This window comes from Sciurus carolinensis, chromosome 17 (assembly GCF_902686445.1).
Source record: "Sciurus carolinensis chromosome 17, mSciCar1.2, whole genome shotgun sequence".
In the NCBI taxonomy this organism is placed as follows: Eukaryota; Metazoa; Chordata; class Mammalia; order Rodentia; family Sciuridae; genus Sciurus; species Sciurus carolinensis.
In genome coordinates, this window is record NC_062229.1 from 20,783,744 (window position 1) to 20,802,368 (window position 18,625).

The 18,625-nt window shown below is 47.9% G+C and overlaps 1 protein-coding gene across 1 annotated transcript; it reads right to left on the reverse strand.

Annotated features, from left to right (window-relative positions):
* Window positions 1–2,354: 2,354 nt before the first annotated feature.
* Window positions 2,355–18,360, reverse strand: Slc35e1 (solute carrier family 35 member E1). The gene is made up of 6 exons (XM_047530963.1): window positions 17,895–18,360; window positions 17,449–17,519; window positions 15,349–15,486; window positions 13,899–14,024; window positions 6,033–6,278; window positions 2,355–5,590 (listed from the first exon to the last, which is right to left on the reverse strand). The coding sequence occupies exons 1-6, from the start codon at window positions 18,319–18,321 to the stop codon at window positions 5,363–5,365; spliced, it is 1,236 nt and encodes a 411-aa protein (XP_047386919.1). The 5' UTR covers window positions 18,322–18,360; the 3' UTR covers window positions 2,355–5,362.
* Between the last annotated feature and the right edge of the window lie 265 nt (window positions 18,361–18,625).

An 18,625-nucleotide genomic window follows, 5' to 3' on the forward strand; every position in this document is an offset into this window, starting at 1 on the left:
TTCTTGGACTTACATCCTCCAAAACTGTTAGCCAAATAAACTATTCTGGATAAATTATCCTGTGTCAGGTATTTTGTTATAGCAACAAAGAATGGACTAAGAACATTGAAAAGCAAAATGGAAACAAGTTTAAAACCGTATGTGCATACAAGTTTTGAAGAATATATTCTAAATTAGAAGTATGTGCTACACTGTTCACTGCAAACTTATTCCATAAAATGGCAAAATTTTAAACATTCAGCAGTAGGGATTGGCTTATTATAGCACATCCTTCTAATTATGGTATCATGTACATAGACACAAAATCAAGGGAGAATATTTGATAACAAGAAAATATTTTTGGCATTACTTTTTTTTTCCAAAGAAGACATTATGAAGTAATTTGCATAGTATGCCAGTTTTTTGGGGGAAAAAATCCCTATGTAATTATCCTCCACAGAGCTAACTGCTATAATCAAATCTCTTGTGGATCTTTTCAGAGAGGAGCTGTGTATTCACAAGCACATTCATGTATTACTCACTGATATATTTTGGAAATTATTCCCTTTGTACAGGGATCTCCTCATTCTTTTTTGTGGTGCTGGGGATTGAACCAAGGGACACTCTGCCTCTCAGCCCTTTTTATTTTGTTTTGAGACAGGGTCTTGCTAAATTGTCCACTGTCCTCAAACTTGTGGTCTTCCTGCCTCAGCCTCCAGAATCGCTGGGATTACAGGTATGAGCCATTGTGCCCAGCTACCTCGTTCATTTAAACACCTGCATCTAGGTAATTTGTCTTTTCTTTGACATTTTTTTAAACTTAAAAAAAAAAAAAAAGACTATAAGATATTAAAAATATAGTGGGTGACTGAGGACACCTAGGCCCATCCAGACTGGTGGGCTCAGTCATGCCAGAGTTTGGTGTGACTGTGACTTTCTCTCCTGCTGTAACAGAACCACATGTGGTTAGCTAGCTGAAGCTGCAACCGGAGGAATGGTGTAGGTCCTGTCCTGCCCAGGGAAGAGAGGTGGCCCTCTGTCCTAGACCTGATTGTGTCCACCTCGCCAGCAAACTTCTGGTCACAAAGAAGGCAGATGAGACTGGGAGAGGACATTCCCCAATGGGAGTCCACTGTCTGGCTGGGTCTTATCAGGGCCACTTCTCAACCTGGCCCTGCACAACAGGCCCAGATTTGTATAGCAGTGACGAAGTCCTGATGCAAGGACTTGGAAACCCTGTTACTATCACAGCAATAAACTGCAAAGCTATTTGGGTTGTCCCTATATGGGCTTTAGGGTCTAACTAGCAGCGAGGGTCCTGTCAAGTGACGTGAAGGGCTCCTCCTTTGATTGCACGAAATCTTGTGTGACAAAGCTGAGGAAAATCAAAAGGCTCGCTCTGATGGTGGCTGTGCAGGGCAAGGCCCTAGGTTTGGGACTGGTCTTCCCACCTGGGGCCCAGGTTGGTCCTGTGGGCCAAACATACCTATTTCCATTTCCCACTCTGTGTAGTGGGGCACTCTCTCCCTCTTGGCTTTTGATGATTGTGAACACACATCCAGTAAAACATCCAATCCCCGACCCTGCCGCTGGAGTAACTACCCTGTACTCTGCTTGGCAATTTTTATGCCCCTCCATCGTGGCACCTGTGTGCTACCTAGGTACGCATCTGTAAATGAAGGTGAGTGCTCTCTGGTTGGTAGCCTTACATACATCAGTTCCCTGTTGCTTGGCACAAATTAAGTGCTTAGTAAATCATTGCACAAGCAGGTCATAGATCAGGAGCTGTGGGCCACCGTGGGAGACTCAAGCCTTCCTCAGCTGGGCCCGAGGACAGTCTCTGGTGGGGGTGGTTGTAGTAACATAGGGAAGACCAGCTTTGGAGTCAGACGAGTAGCTGTATGATCCCAGATGAGCGACTTGGCCTCTTGGGGCCTCATTTTCATCTGTGGAGCAAGGTTAACGAAACAACAGGTGTGGCTCAGTGGCAGGGCACGTGCTTAGAATGCCTGAGGTCCCTCCATCTCCAGTTCCACAAACCTACCAGGACTGGAAAGCCTGCCACTGCGTCAGACACATAGTAGGACCTCAGTATTAGGACAGCACAGCCAACACAATGGTCCTGGATCTCCCGTGCCATTCAGTTCAGTAAATGCATGTTACAGCTGTTTAGCTTATCCTATCCTACTGCCTTGAAAATCCACAAGTCACATCCTAGTTTTTGGCCCAGAAGGGGAAAAAACGGTTGAATTGATCCAGATGGGAGAACCAAGGCTGTCACATTTTCTACCCCTTGTATATTCTGTGGCTGGGCATGCTGAACACAGTGTCACTCGAATCTGAAACCCTCACTGACAAACTGGGACCAGTCTCAGTTCCCTGGAGACCATCATTTATTTTTGGTAAACGCCATCATGAATATACAGTTATTCCCACAGAACAGTCGATACCATTGAAGTCTTGCAAACAGGTGACAATTTAGAAAACGAATCTAGGAATTTTCAGGTCTTTTAATAAATTAATGTTCTGGATTCTTAAGGCTGTAAGACCTTAAGGTATTCGGGTCTGGTTATGTCCCAGAGGTAATAAAGGATCTGATACATGGCATAGACTAGATACAGAGCAAAATCAGAAACTTAAGTACTTCCTCATTTGAATGTTATTTGGCTTATCTCCTTTGTCATAAGGGTCTGATTTCCCCTAAAATGAATGACTTAAAATAAGGTGCATAAAAATTTCATACCAAGTCACAATAGTGAACAAACACTATTCAAAAATGCCCTCTAAGCCGTTTTCTCCTTCTGTCAAATGAAGGAGTTGGGTAGGAGTTGTCACAGGCCAGACCACATCACGGAAGGGTCAAGTACTGCAACCCCAGCAGTGAGGAGGGAGAGGGGCACAGAGCTGCCCACTCAAGGAGGAGAGGGCAGCGGGCAAGGGCACCAGCCTCAGAAAGTCCCAGTGTCAACTTGGAACCTTCAAGACGTGTTTTTTATCTTTTGATCTGACAAGCTGATCTAACATGATTGTCTCATTCATTCCAGTGTATGTACTTGCTGTAAATTTATGTACAGAATTAAATATCCCATTTATTAATTTATAAACCATAATAAAACCAGACAGTTTTATGGTGAGTTCCTCTCACCAGCAGATCTTGCTTTGGAAAAGGAAAACAAGTTAATATGCAAATTTCAGTAACATTAGAAATTTCATTAAATCCAAATAGAGGCATAATTCATTTTGGAGTTGAATGATATGTTTGAGGAATCACTTAACTATAATCGTAAACAACTACCATAACACCTTTGCAGTGCAGGACTGCATTCACCAGGGAGAACAGTTCAGCCGCAGGCTCCACAGCTTCTGGTGAAGGCGCTCGGCAGGACTGTTTCTTCCTATTTTACCTAGCAATTGTCTTAAAACCTGGGATCAAAATATGTATTAAGCAAGTGAACCACAGACGGACAAACAGGGATTCTCCTGAGGCCGCCCGCTGATGAGTAAACTTAGACAAGGAGGAAGGCCCATTCATAAGCAGACAAAACTGAACCTCTTCAATACAAAATTCCAATTATCAACAGCAAAACACAAAATAAAACCCAACAAAACCAGGAGTCAAGCAGAAGCAGTGTTACTTCCTCTCTGAATGGGTAAACACTGCATTTAACAGGAGATAAAGGGCGAATTGGTGTCCTATCCGTGACCCACTGTCCCCAAATGTACCTGGAGGTTGGGAACAGTGCTGAAGAAAGAAGGGCAGTTATCATCAAAAAGACCGCAGAAGCCAAGCCAGTGGTCCCCTCTGTGAGGGCACGGCCCCTTCGTGATGCCAAAAAAGACTAAGGCCACAATGGGGACCTTGCCATCCTGGGGTCCTATAATTTTCCTGATATGATTCTGCCCAAACCCAAACTTTTAAAAGCTTTTTTGAGGCAGGGTCTCACCTTGTTGCCCAGGATGGCCTTCAACTTCTGGGTTTAGGGGATCTTCCTGCTTCAGCTTCCCTAGTAGCTGGGACCATAGGTACGTGCCGCTGTGCCCAGCTCCCAAATGCATTATTAACCAAAGAATCTGATTTGGCAAACAAAACCCTAGCTTGGTGCTCCCGCTTCTCCCCTATCTAGGAGATGGTTCATCCTAACGTACACACAACACAGAAGCAGATCATGGACGCAAACCACTGACGGTGTTGTCACACAAAATATTGAGATAATATTCTGGACTCCATCCATTTTCAGTGATTGTGGTCATCAAGAGAAAAGCTTCAGAACACTTCGCTGCTTCTTGCTTATTACCAAACTAGTCAGATAGGCATCACCAGTAGGAACTTTTCTTCTTTTTAAACGTTTAGAAATGATGAATTCTGATCCATAAGCCAGTCTTGCTGTGTCCCCTAATGGGGACCGTGGCATAAAATCACACAACTATAAAATATTCCTTAGAAAAATGCAAGATCCTCATGAAATCAAGATCTCCCCAACAAACAGCCTTCCAAGTCATCACTGAAGCGGCCAAGACTCGTACAAAAAGACAAGGACCACAGAAACACAGCTTGAGACACATGATTCCTAAAGATCCTGTGTGCTGCCTGGAGAGGGGACGTGCCCTGCTCTGGAAAGGGAAGAGAAAGGTGGACGATGGAGACGCCATTTCCCTTCCCCTGGATTTGGGTGGGCTCTGACTCCAACCTGCAGTCAAAGACTCAAGCCCAGGAATTCAGTGCCACCTGCGAGGCGCTCACTCCGCGGTGCTTGCCTGTAACTGCCAACAGCCTGGGGGCTGCCTGGGGGCTGCCTGGGGTGCTGGGTCCATCCTGGTTGCCAGGGTGTCTGGAGTAACTCTCCCAGGCCACTTGCCTGCACGATGCCCATGTTGGTCCTCTGCGTGTCCAAGCAGTGAATTAAAGCAGCTAGCCTGTCATCCTCAAGCACTACCCTACGATCCTCTCCTTGACCCCCCAGGACATCAGCTCGTGCTTGCTCCCAGGTCTGTGTCCACAGTGATCTCCCTTCTCTGGTCCAGGATGTCCCCTGGAAAGCTGAGCAAGAAGTGTGAAACACACTGCTTGAGGAAGAACTCCACGCGGAAAGGTGAAATCTGGCCAAGAGCTCCGTGGGGTCACGGCCCGTGATGACAGACTCCAGGAAGAAAGAGCGTCACCGGTCTCCATTCGGATCTCCCTCTGCCCAGAGCCCACCACCGTCCGTGCTGTACTCATGTCCCCGGCTGCCCACTTGGCAGCCAGAAACCCCAGGGTCTCCTGATGGTAAGTCGCGCACCGTTCTCTCAGCAGGGTGGTACATTCACTGCTTGTCAGAAGTCGCAATGCTGCTGGGGGCACAGGGGCAGGGGTCGCAGGATGTCCTGCCCCAGCCTCTGCACTCTATACGTCATAGCGGTTCAAAGTGCACGCGTTTGGGTGGCTCTGCCGGCTGTACTGAAAGTGATCTGTCAGGATGTTGTTGCGGCCATACTGATAGTCCCCATATTGGGGGAAGAGGATGCCGTTGGGCTTCTCTAGTGGGCTCCGGTGGCGCTCCTTGCTGCTCAGGTCTGCCGTGGAGACCGGGAGCAGGTGCCTCCTGGCTTGCTGGTTTGCATCATACTTGGTCTGCACAGGAAAGAGAGCAGTGAGACGGGGGCTCATCCACCGGGACGTGGTGGATAGCTCACAATGTGAAGGCCAACACTGAGCAGTGCGTGACCAGCAAGTGGTTAGTGGACAACCACAGAGAGCAGACAGAAGGTGGCAAGCCGTCCCTGCGAGACAGGCCCTGTCCTTAACATGGGACTAAACAGCCTTTGAGAGGAAGGAGAGACGCCCCAGCCAAGGTCCAGAAGACCAGAGAAGTCTTGGAGTGCTGCAAGGATCTGAGGTCATCTCTGCAGGAAAAGGAAGGCCAGGCAGATGGTGTGGCACCCAGGGCAGTGACCAGGCTGGGAAATGGAGCCCAGGCCTCCAGCTCCTGCCAGGCCCCTCCCGTCCCCTTTCCACCGATCTCAGCGATTTCCTGGGTGTGACAGAGACAGCCTCCCTTGATCCCCAGGCTTACCTTGTTGTACAGGAAGACCCCCAGGATGGCTGTCATCATGCCCAGTACATTGGTGCTGGTGACTGGGTTGCGCAGCATGATCAGGGACACTGTGATGACCATGATTCTCTTTGTGGCGTTGGCCACGGAGTAGCTCAGGGGGCTGATGAGGTTGAGGATGCTGAAGGCAATGACATTCTGGGCAAAGTTACAGAAGCCACTCACAGCCAGGAGCAGGAGTGTCCAGGGCCACTGGGAGACATAGGTCTGCAGAGACAAGGAGGCAAGGATGGCTTCTGAGTGGACAGCATAGCCCCACATCTCCTGTGTCCACTTGGAAGGGGTCAGGGGAGGGGATGCTACATTTTACCAGGGCCCTACAATCAGGTCGCAGGAAGCAAGCCCAGGCGTATGGTCCTCATGTCCACAAGGTGCTTTTCTGACATGGCATGACAATTAATGACCATCTCCAGCCACGGAGGTAGAGCCAGAGAGGTGAGGCCAGGTGCCCAAAGGGTTCAGAGCCAGACAAAACCCAAAACTCTCGTTGGACCCTGGAGAGGGGGCAGCTGGGAACTCTGGGGTCAGCAAAGTGATGGTCTACTTGTTCGACACGATGCACTCTGCAGGATGGAAGGTCCAGAACAGATGGCCCTGAATGTGCGAAGGACCTGGAAATATGAGAACTGAGGCTTACATCACAGCAGGCCTCTGGGCAACTGCTAGGATTCCCTGGTCTGGGTTTCCTCTCTTCTATTACAGGAGGGGAAATGGGAGGGACTGACCCCTGCTCCACCTGGACAACACTGTTCCTGTCAGGATCAAACCAAACTGTGGCTTTGAAAGTGCTAGAAATGGGAGGGGTGGGGGGAAGGGAAAAAAATAACAGAATGAATCAAACATTACCCTATGTAAATTTATGATTACACAAATGGTATGCCTTTACGCCATGTACAAATAGAGAAACAACATGTATCCCATTTGTGTACAATAATAAAAAAAATAAATTAAAAAAAAAAGAAAGTGCTAGAAAACAATTTCGGGGTTGAGGGTGTAGCTTAGAGGTAGTGTGTGTATTCAGCCTGCACAAGGTCCTAGATTCCAGTCCCAGCACCAAAACAAACAAAACCAAAAACAATCTTAGGCCAACTAACATGAGGAGAGAGGGATGTTATCAAAACTTCAGTCAAACCAGATGCCGTGGTGCACGCCCATCCCAGCCACTGGGGACATGGAGGCAGGACTGCAAGTTTGAGGCTAGCTTGGGCAACTCAGCAAGACCCTGTCTCAAAATTTTAGAAAGAATAAATAAAAAGGGCTGCGGGTTTAGCTCAGTGGTGGACATTTGCCTAGTGTGTGAAAGGCCCTGGGTTCTGAACATCCCAGCACATCAAACAAAGAAAACCAAAAAGCAAAAGCAAACTTCAGTTAGTCACTCTGACCCTCCATGGCGTGACCACTGTGATTAAGGGTGTCCAGAAGTCAAGAGGACACATTAGCAGAGCTGAACTGCAAATGTCCCCACACTTCCACAGAGCCTCCGCTAGCCCCGTGACAGGCAGGCAGTGGCCAGGGAAGCCTGCTGCTGAGTATCTACAGACTTCTATTTAGGACTGGACGCCAGCAGACGTGGTCCAGCTCCCAGGCCTCTACCCCACGCTCACGTGACCTTAGTGCGCATCCCCATACTGGGGAGCCGCAGGGCAGCTGGGGCAGGGCTGCCTGGCCAGTGCACACCAGCTGCAGGGGGCCCCACGCTGTCCTTCTTGCCACCGTCTGCGACCCAGACAGGCATGCTGGGACAACCTCTGCCTGAGGGTAGAGCAACCTTGGCCCCCAGTGGCAGGATCTATGCAGCAGTTACAGTTGTTAAATGTCACTGCTCTTTGGGCCAATTTCCAGGCACAGTGGCCTTGGCCACAGGACAAGGCTGTCTCCCGGGACAAAAAGTTTAGTGATCCTGCCAGGATACGAGCTGAAGTCATCTTAGGACTGATTCATCTTCATGACCCCAAGAAAGAGAAAGATCACACGGTCCCCTCAAAGATGAAGAAAATACACTTATGTGACCTGCTCAAAAGTAACCCAATCAAGACCTGAACCTCCAAATCCAGACCACATGCCCTGCAGCTTTGGAGGGACAAGCTAACTGGAATAAGAGCCCCTATAAAGTAGATGCCCACACCCTTCAGGGTGAGCCGGCCAGTCTCCCAGGAGCCCCTCCCCGAGGTGACAATAAAGACTTCAAAACTATTTTAACTCACATAGAAATCTGTCCTCTGGGAAAGGAACCCTGCCATTCAGCTTTCAAAAACAGCCACACAATAAAACCGACCGTCTTCCTTCCATGTGGTGCGGTTCCACATGCCTTGACACAGGTATCTATTCACGTCACCACCATCACAAACAGAATTCAGAATGGCTGACGAGACTCTCCCTGGGTTTCTCAGTACTAATCCCCAGTCCTCAAGGCGAACTCCGTGCTAGGGTTCTCCATCCTGATGGTTTATCTTCTGTAGACCATTGCAGAGTGGAATCACAGCACGGAACCTTCTGAGCAAGGCTTCTTTCACTCAGTGTAATGCCTGCCATTCATCCAAGGTGTGGAGAGATGGGAGTTGCCAGGCATGGTGGCGCACACCTGTAATCCTACGACTTGGGAGGCTGGGGCGAGTTCAAGGCCAGCCTCAGCGACCCAGTGAAGCCCTAAGCAACTTAGTGAGACTCTGTGTCAAAATTTAAAAAAGGGCTGGGGATGTGGCTCAATGGTAAATTACCCTTAGGTTAAATTCCCAGTACCCGAGAGAGAGAGAGAGAGAGAGAGAGAGACAGAGAGACAGAGAGAGACAGAGAGAGAGAGAGAGAGAGAGAGAGAGAGAGAGAAACACAGAGACAGACAGAGACAGGAGCTGGTATCTCCTTATGGACTATCTGAGTGCACCAAAGCTTCCTTATCCATTCAAGGTTGTTTCTAGTTCCCAGTTTTTGGTGATCATGTGGTGTGTGTGGATATGGATTTCTTTAGGATTCCATTGTTGGCAGCTTTTGCAGCTCCTTGAGTCTGTAGATATGTCTTCTTTCAACAGTTTTCAGACATTATTTCCTCATAAACATTTTTCAGTGCCACACCTCCTCCTCTCCTTCCTTGACTGGTTACACAGAGAACCAGCCTGATCCCTAAGGCTCTCTTCATTGTCCTCATTGTCTTTTAGTTTTTTCCCCTGTGTTGTTCAAAGTGCACAATTTCTATTGATGTATCTTCAGCGTACTGAGTCCTTCCTCTTTCACTTCCACTCTGCTATCAAGTCCATTCAGTGAGTTATTCAGCTATTTATTTTTCATGGTGCTGGGGATGGAACCCAGGGCTAGGCAAGGGCTCTACCTCGAGGCTCTACCCCCACTCCCATTCAGTGAATATTAAACTTATTATTTTCATTCTAAAATTTCTATTTGAGTCTCTATCCTTTGTATTTGCTTCAAGAGCATGATCATAACCATTGCTTTCAAGTCTTTGCTAATTACAACATTGGTGACACCTCAGGATTGGCACGTATTTGCCTTTTCCCACATGACCTGTAATTTTCCTTGTATGCTAAATAATTTTGGAAGTTATCCTGGACATTTAGTCTATCATGTTATAATGCTCTGGGTATTATTTAAATGCTATTTCCTTTGTTTTAGTAGGAAACTGATGTGGTTGGATTTGGGCTATGAGTTAAATAGTCCCTGTAGGTTATGATTCCAATGTCAGTTCTGTTTTCAAAGCCTTTTCAGTGGCATTTGGCTCCATCCTGAGTGTTTAGGACGTCAGTGGCACCTGGACAGTTCGGTTTTCAAAGTCTTTGGTATGCTGTTTAGAATAAGGTCCTCATAGGTGCTATTTTAGGGTGATTCCCAGGATTTCATTAACAACTGTGTGAGGTCACTTTCCCAAGTTCCACCTTCTCCAGAATCTTCTTGGGTTCTCCTTTGTGGTCTTCCAGTCAGAAAGCTAGAGCTTACTCCAGTACTCTACTGTGTACTTCCTGTTACGACACCCCTATTTGGGGGCTATAGTAATCAGCTTTCCAGCACTATAATAAAATACCTGAGAGAGTTAACAGATAAAGAGAAAAGGTTTGTCTTGGCTCACAGTTCTGAAGATTCCTGTCCAAGATTGATGGACCCCATGCTGTGGGCCTCTGGTAAAGATGGAAAATCATGGCAGGAGTGTGTGATGGAAGAAACAGCTTGACTCAGCCAAGAAGCAGAGGCAAGCAGGAAGGGGCCACAATACTCCTCAAAGGCACACTCCCAATGACCTCAGGCTCTCCCACTGGGCCTCACCTAAAGGTTCTATTCCCTCCCACACTGGGGACCAAGCTGTTAAACATACAGGCCTTTGTGGGAATTCAACATCCCTGCTGTGGCAGGGGTCAACTAGTAAGGTTATAAAGAGAGAGGAAAATACAACAGAGGCTAATTCCTTCTTAGGACCACAATTCCTCTGACTGCTCAAAAGTTTTGGATTTCAGAGTATTTTGGATTTTAGGTTTTTGGGTTAGGGATGCTGGATCTGTAAATGCTATGAAAATATTCCAAAATCAAAAAACAAAACCAAAAACCCCTCCAATATCTGAAATACTTCCGGTCTCAAGTACTTTAGATAAGGGATACTCAACATGTATATCTTACTTGTATAACACAAATGTCACTTTGGCTGGGCACAGTGGTGTGTACTGATGGTCCCAGCTAAGGGGAAGGCTGAGGTGGGATCACTTGAGTCCAAGAATTCAAGGTCAGCTTGGGCAACACAGTGAGTGTATGCACGCACATACATAAAATAAAATGTCACTTTTTGTGTAAGGAGGGAGCATATTAACACATATACCAATGTGCTTCTATTTGCAAAGGAAAATTCTGAAAGGTAAGCCAAGAGCCAAAAATGGTTATATAAGGAGATACGGCAGAGGCAGCATGGATGGAGGCCAGACTTGTCTGAATGACCTTGTTACACAGTTTGGCTTTGGAACTATAAAGGCTTTTGTTGTTTTGTGGTGCTGGGGACTGAACCCAGGCTCCTGCATGGGAGGCTAGTGCCCTACCACTGACTGTATACTCCAGCCTCTAAAAGTTTTACATGTTCAGTGTGTGGGGGAAGCAACTGTTGAAAACTGAAAATAAATGGAAGCAAATCCACCCAGCTGTACAACAAATCAAGGACACAGGCACACCACAAAAGAATGCTTTCAGATGACCTGAGAGCACAGTATCTCAATGGTACATCTCTAATGGAACATGTCCTCAGGACAAATGAAGCTTCAAAAAAATCTTAAACTGCACTCAAAACTCTAGTTCGGTTGCATCATCCATAGGGCTTCTCCCTCTGAAGTGATTATACGCACACACGTAAGGTAAAATAACGTTCTGGCGTAACTCTGTAGGTTAAGTGAATGAGAAATGTGGAGAGAAACCAAACAACAGGAAGAGATATACATTTTTAAAAAGTAGTGAAGATCCTGCAATGTTAAATCAGAGTTGAACCTAATTACTATAAACCTGTCCCCACTAGTCTCAAGTCCCAGCATCACCTCCCCTGACACTCAAGTCCCTTACGGAAAGTAGTGGGATTTGTGTAGGCCCTACACACGTATGGGAGTAGACCTTCAATCATCTCTACATGATGTATGACACCTGGCACAAGGTGAATGCTATGGAAATAGTTGTTATGCTCTGTTGTTTAGGAAAACATGACAAGAAAAAGTATGTACATACTTCTGTTGCTCATCTGAAGCTGATGAATCTGTGCATTTGGAATCTGTGGGGATGGAGAGTCAACTATATGTGTGTCCTTGTTTTTTGCTGCAAAGGCCTAACAGCAATGTCAACTCAACAGTGATAAGCACTCACAGCACCCAGTCTGTGTCGCTAAATACCCTATTCCACTGAAGCATCCTGGGCTCCTGAAGGAGCAGCTGAGTGCAGGTCTGGGACAGGAAATATCCAGGGTGGTGGAGAACTGGGCCCAAAGCTACCAAAGACCGACTGTGATGCTGAAAGCACGGGGAGCCAGTTCAAAGGGGTCCATCAGCTAAAGCAGGACAATTTGAACAGGAAAAAGAATTGATGTACCTGACAAACAGGATATATACAACAAAACTGAAAAAACATTTAAAAACTCCTTTTAACTCCATATAAAGCAGAAAATTTCAACTTACTGGTCAATATCTAAAGAGAGTTTCAACTCTTTACTCTGAAAATTGGTAATTAGGAGAGGGAGTTAGGGGCTGGGCATGGGTCTTGAGGGTCGAGCATTTGCCTAGCACGTGCAAGGCCCTGGGTTCCATCCCATTACCGAAAGATCAAAAAAAAGTCACAAATCCAGTTGAACCACATTAATCCCTCAATAAACATCTACTTGTCCTTTCTAACTCAGGTCCGGAAGAATCACATTTCCCTCCTTGTTAGCACGGTCACCTGCATTGGTTTTAAACACGTTCTCAAGGCTTCACTCCAGTGCTCAAGTAGTTGTGAATACATCTGAAGTCAATTGAAATACTGATAGGGATGATAGCCGTAAAGGATCTGAGCATTGCAAGCACGGTTTAGAAAGTCACAGTGGGCGAGAGGTGCAGCTCAGTGGTAGAGCACTTGCTTAGCATGTATGAGGCCCTACGTTCCAGCCCCAGCTCTGAATGAATGAATGAATAAAAATAAATTTAAAAAGTAGGAAAGGAAGTGAGCCAGTGGGGTCAGATGCAACCTGTGGTCCCAGCTATTCGGGAGGCTGAGGCAGGAAGACTGCTTGAGCTCAGGAGTTTGGAGCAGCCAGGGCAGCAGAGCAAGACCTGGTGTCAAAACAAAAAAACATCCAAGTGAGATGTGAGCCTGATGTCAGAACAGGAAAGACTCACCCTTGCTGGTGTGTTTACTGCCTTTATGCTCCTAGTCCAAGTGCAGCATCTACTAGCACCTGGATCAAGCACACCAGAAAAGAAATGCAAAGAAAGCCTGCTTCCTGGACTGTGTGCAACATTCTTAAAAAAGAGCCACATGTTACAAGGGCTGTTGTCAAATGCTGCTATGGTTTGCACATGGTTGTCCCCCAGAGTTCACATACTGGGAGGCTTGGTCTTCAGTGAGGTGGTGTTGAGCTGGTATGAGCTTGAGGAGGTGGGGCCCAGTGGGAGGTTCGTAGGTGAACAGGAAGCATGATCCTGTAAGAAATTTGCTGCAACTTGAATAAACGTCCCCATAGGCCCATGTCTTAAAGGCTTGGCTGCCAGCCTGTGGTTCTACTGGGAGGTGGGGGAATCATTAGTGGGAGGGAGTTAGGTCATTGGGGGTATGCCTTTCAAGGGGATATCGGGAACTTCCTGCCCCTCTCCTTTTGCCTCCTGTGCATGAGGTGAAGAGACCTCTGTTTGTGCTCCCTCCACAATATACTGTGCCACGAGAGGCCTGCGACAAAGGGCTGCCTCTGAAACTGACTCAAAAATCTTTCCTCCTTTTAAGTTGATTATCTCAGGTACTTTGTCACAATAATGGAAAGCTGAGAAACACAGAATTTTAGATCCCAGACTTTTTGGTTTCTGGTTTCAAAATGTGTATTTCTTACTTCCATGTACATTCCCACAACTGTCATCCACTATGTGATACATCCAGGGGAGACCTCACCCAAGCCTGCTCCATGCTGTTTGGACTTTGTCTCCAAAACTGTGAGCTAAGATAACCCCCTTATAATGTCAGCCTGCCTCAGATATTTCATCAAAGAAACAGAAAATGGACTAATACAGATACCAAAAGAATGCTCCCAAGTGGACACAGAGCCATACTTCCCCAACAAAGGACATATTTTGGAAAAATATTTTCAAGAATATGGTGAGTTCTTAGTGCTGGCCAACTCACCAAGTCACTGCTGACCAGGAAAGCTGAGAGGTCCACCAGGACCCATGTAGGGATCATAAAGAAGACAGCGTGGCAGCCCAGGATGTTCAGCAGGCGGAGATGGTGGATCCGTGAATCTCTCAATACCTGAAGATGATTCAAAGTATAAGTGGCAACAGCACTCCAGGTACCCAGGCCCCAAACACGGTGGCTGTATGTTAACCTTGACGTCTGCTTGGGCATTAAACCTGCAACTACATCTATGAGACATACAGCACATGCACAAAACAAGCACTGTGTTCCATGTATAAAGAACTGAGAAAAAAAAAAAAAAAAGAGCAATGCTCAATGCTGGCGAAGATGAAGCGAAACAGGTGCTCTGAAATTCCATTGGTTTAAATCTAAACTGGTCTTTTTGAAGAGAACCAGGCAACATATAGAAAAGTTATAAATATCTCATGTAACCTGACCCAAGAACAGTTAGCCTATCATAAGGAAATAACCTGAGTTAGAAAAATGTGAAGCACAAAGATGTTCACCACTTCAATATTTATAATGAAAAATGGAAAACAGACTGATTTCCAAGGGGAGAACTGACTGCATTAATTGTACCTGGAAAATATGCAAGAATTGCACCAATTAATAGCAATAATCTTTAATGATATAGGAAGATGCTATTCCATAATAACAAAAGAACAAAACAGAAGTTTTAAATGTACCTAGAATACTACAAATCTAAGAACTCTGTAGGAAAAAAGCTACAATCAAGAGTAGTCATAACTCTGGCGGGGGTGTAGCTCAGTGGTAGAGCATTTTCCCAGCATTCTCAAGGCCCTAGGTTCAACCCCCAGCACTGCAACAACAACAACAACAAAACAGAATAGTTTATTATCTTTAGGGAGCTATATGGTGATGTGACTCCATAAAGTAGGAACCCCTTGGCCGGAAATTAGGTTTCTTGATTCTTCATCTCTAACATCCACCACAGTTCAATAAGATTTTCTTTTTTTAATTTAGCTGGGAGTGGAGGCACATGCCTGTAATCTCAGTGACTCAGGAGGCTGAAGCAGGAAGATATCAAGTTCAAAGCCAGCCTCAGTAACTTAGTGAGGCTCTATGCAACTTGGTGAGTTTTTTCTCAAAAAATAGAAAGGCCCAGGAAGCTCAGTGGTTAAGTGCTCCGGGGTTTAATTCCTGGTACCATAATTAAGTAAATACATAAATGAAAATTTTATTGGACTTTTCTCTATTTTTACACATTGCACATGTTAATGTTATAACAGAAAAATATCAACTCTTTAAAAAAACAAAATGATGAACAGAACATCAATAGAAACAAGCAGAAAGGGCAACAAGGATTCTTTTGCTCTCACATCAAAGAAATCACTACTTAGCCCGTGTTTCCGAAGCCACCCTCAGCCTGCCACCCCGCACCACTGAAACATGCTTGTCTATGATGGTGCCCAGATACCTTTTTGGAGAATATGTTCTGAAGCGAGAAGCACAGTGTGGCAGCAAGGGCACTGACGAGTCCCCACATGTCAAATGACAATTCAGTGACGGTGGCCAGCAGGACGCCGCTAATGATGGGGATGAGTGACAAGTACACCTGGAGGAGGAGGGCAGGACAGGCTGGCAGCCAGGGCAGAGCTAGGCCACCCACCCCGAGGCCTGGAGCAAAGCCTCAGCTTCTCTCTTCTCCCTTCCCTGAGACATGCACCTGCCACTTTGGAAAGATGGGGATGAGTGGGAGAAGATGGAGCACCTGGGACAGGGCTTGTGTCCTTGTGGGCAGGCCCGCACATACTGTCACTCCCATCAAGAACCCTGCTCAGGACCACAGCTGGGGCTGGTCTTAATCTGGGAAATGCATCCAGCTGCTGGCCATGCCTCAGGATTTGAAACCCCAACCTTCTGAGAGGCTTCCCACTACTCCCTCCTATTTCAGGCTCTATTAATACACAGTCACTCTGGTTGGGACACCCCACCTTCTCCTGATGACCTCTTTAACCCACAGGTCTCAGGTCACCCACCCACAAGAACTTACCCTAACCTACCTATGCCCTGGTAGGTTCCTGTACTGTGTCCCATTGCCCAGGCCTGAGTTTATCCAGCAAAGGGCTCCCTAGTCACTAGAAAAGTCACTAAATCATCTGTTCCCCATTAGACTAGACCCAGCTTTAGGGAAGGTCCTTCCAGAAGGTGCAGAATACCAGGTGGCTAAATAGCTCCCACTTTCCAGAATCTACATCTCACGTCTAGCTCTTCTGACTCCTGAGTTACAAAGAATATTCTCGAAATAGGTGTCGGTTTTAGGAGGGGGCAGTGATGTCTCTGAGAGGGCAGACTGAAGGCTACATACTGGGGGATCTGAATTCCAGCTTCTGTCTTCCTGGCTCTCAAGTATATGATTCTCTTCTCTGATGTTCAATTTCTTCCCTTGAGATCAGGTAACAAAGATCTGCCTTATCTACCTTATGGGGTGGGTCCAAAAATTATCACATCATTATCACTAGTCTGTCTGCCTAACAGCCAATTCCTGGTCTTTTCCTAACTGTGAAATTTCCGGCAACTTGCCCAGGCTAGGTACAATCTCATTCAGCAGAGAAACCTGATAAACACGACGTGCTATCAGGTGATGCAGCTGTATACTTCCCGGGTAACTCTGACCCCCAGGAGGCCAGTCACACCTGACGTCACCATGGGGAAGTGCTGCAGAGCACGCACAAGTCTTGCTGCGATAAAGACAGGCTAGAATAAAAATCTTGGCCAGAGGTGGCCCAATTTCTAAAAGCTGATCCAGGGCACTGCTGCTCTGAGTTATATAAAATACAAGATGCCAGAAACCAACCACTTGGAAGAGGTGTTGTGTCCAGCACGAAATGGATTCCAGCTGGGACAACAGGAGTCTTGTTTCCACTTACGGACATGAGGCAAGGCTGGTTCTGGCTAAAGTCACAGCTTCTCTTGCCCTGAGCCAGGAAATACCCTGGCTTGGCATCTTCAACAGGCCCTGGACTGTGCCAGGAGCATCTTCTTCGGGTAGCCTCGAGTCCTGCTTGCTATTTACCCTTCCATCACAATTCCTGATTGGCTTAATTTCTAAGACTTTGCTGGATTTTGCCAACATCAAACTCCTTTGTCTAACATCTATGACCCCAGAAGTTCCCTACCTAAGCATTCTTTCTTGGAGAGAAGTAAAACCTATCAGAGTTCCAATTCATTCCCTGGTCCCACTGCAGGTGCCTTGCCAAGATGGGACCAAACCATGCATCACCTACCAGCAATCCAGGTAGAGAATCAAAACTGAAAGGAAAGTTAGACCTGAGAGGATGGAAGTGTTCCTGACACTATACCACAGAGATCACTCAGGGACATACACCCCACACACCATTACTTGCAGGGCGATTCCAGGACATTAGCAGTAAAAGGGCCACTGGAGGACTCTACACTGACTTCCTTATTTGACAGGAAGTCAGGCGGTCTGCAGGCCAGGAGCCTGAACCACCAGTTACCAGTTGGGCAACTGCTGGGACTCCCCCATCTGCCCAGGCTCCTGCCAGGAGGTTACCTTGGTGCTCTGCTTCTCCTTCATGATGATCCGGGACAGGAGGACTACCCAGATGGGCATGGTGGCCTTGACTGCAAAAAGAGGGAAGGGCGCTCAGTGGGCTGCCTGATTTCCAGGATTCACCAGGGAGTCTGTTCCACCTCTAGTGAGGTGGAGGTTTTGGCAGCCCCTCAGACCTCTTCAGTCTTCCTCTTTTTGTAGGGTTTCTTCCCAACCCCAACAGTTGGGTTCGCCCTGTTCAGCTTCCAGCTCCCTTCTCTGCCCCTTTCCTCCCTGAGAATGTGGTGCCTAGCCCTTCTCTGCCAAAAGTTCCGGCGGCCTCTCAGACTTAGTTCTGGGTTTTTGGCTATCGGGAAGCACCCCCAGCAGATGCACTCCTAACCATGCACCGAAGCCCCAGGCGGCGCGTCCTAGCCACCGCCCCCCTAGCCGGACGTGACACCTACCAGTGTGCGCGTAGGACACGGGCACCTTCCAGATGCTGACGTGCGCTGACACGGACGCAAAATACTTGCCAAAGGCGAGCGGCAGCACGTAGCGGGGGTAGAAGCGTGGCGGCAGCAGCGGGCCGGCCGATGGATGCGGGCCTGGCCCGGGGACCGAGACAGGCGGCGCGGGGGGCACACGCCAGGCGCGGAGGAGCGGCGGGAGTCCCGCGCACAGCGCCAGGATGTGGCACAGCGACACGGTCACCGGGAACGGGAAGGCGCTCAGAATCACCTTGTTGACCACGTTGCCGCCCGCGCTCAGAGCGTACCACAGCAGGCACAGTGCTGCCACCCGCGCACCCTCGCGCGCCCCGCCGCCACTGCCCGCCGCACCCTGGCCACCAGCGCCGGCGCCCGCGCCCACCGCCGCTGCCGCAGCCGCCATCCTGCCCGAGCGGCCGCCCCTTCCCGCCCGTCCGACGGCCAGACGCCGGGCGGGGGCGGGGCCGAGCGGGGGCGGGCGCGCCACCTAGCGCCGCTCCTTATTGGCAGTCGCCCTTGTACGTCACCGCCGCGCGCCGGCCGATGCGCCAGCCACCACGTCTGGAGTGCAGGCCCCGCCCTCCCAAAGATGCGTTCCCGGAAGGGGCGGGTCCAATCCCGGAAGTGAAATGAGGGGACTCGGACACGGAGTGAAGTGGGTTTTTCCCTCTTGGGTTTTTCTTGGGGACCAGGCTGGGCCCGAGTGG

What these genes read in the sequence shown, in the direction of transcription:
- Slc35e1 (XM_047530963.1), bottom strand. Translation starts at nt 18,321, where the DNA reads ATGGCGGCTGCGGCAGCGGCGGTGGGCGCGGGCGCCGGCGCTGGTGGC. An exon ending in AGGAGAAGCAGAGCACCAAG is followed by an intron (nt 15,487 to 17,448) that starts GTAACCTCCTGG and finishes CTCCTCCTCCAG; the next exon opens with GTGTACTTGTCACTCATCCC. An exon ending in GGGTCTTCCTGTACAACAAG is followed by an intron (nt 5,591 to 6,032) that starts GTAAGCCTGGGG and finishes TTTCCTGTGCAG; the next exon opens with ACCAAGTATGATGCAAACCA.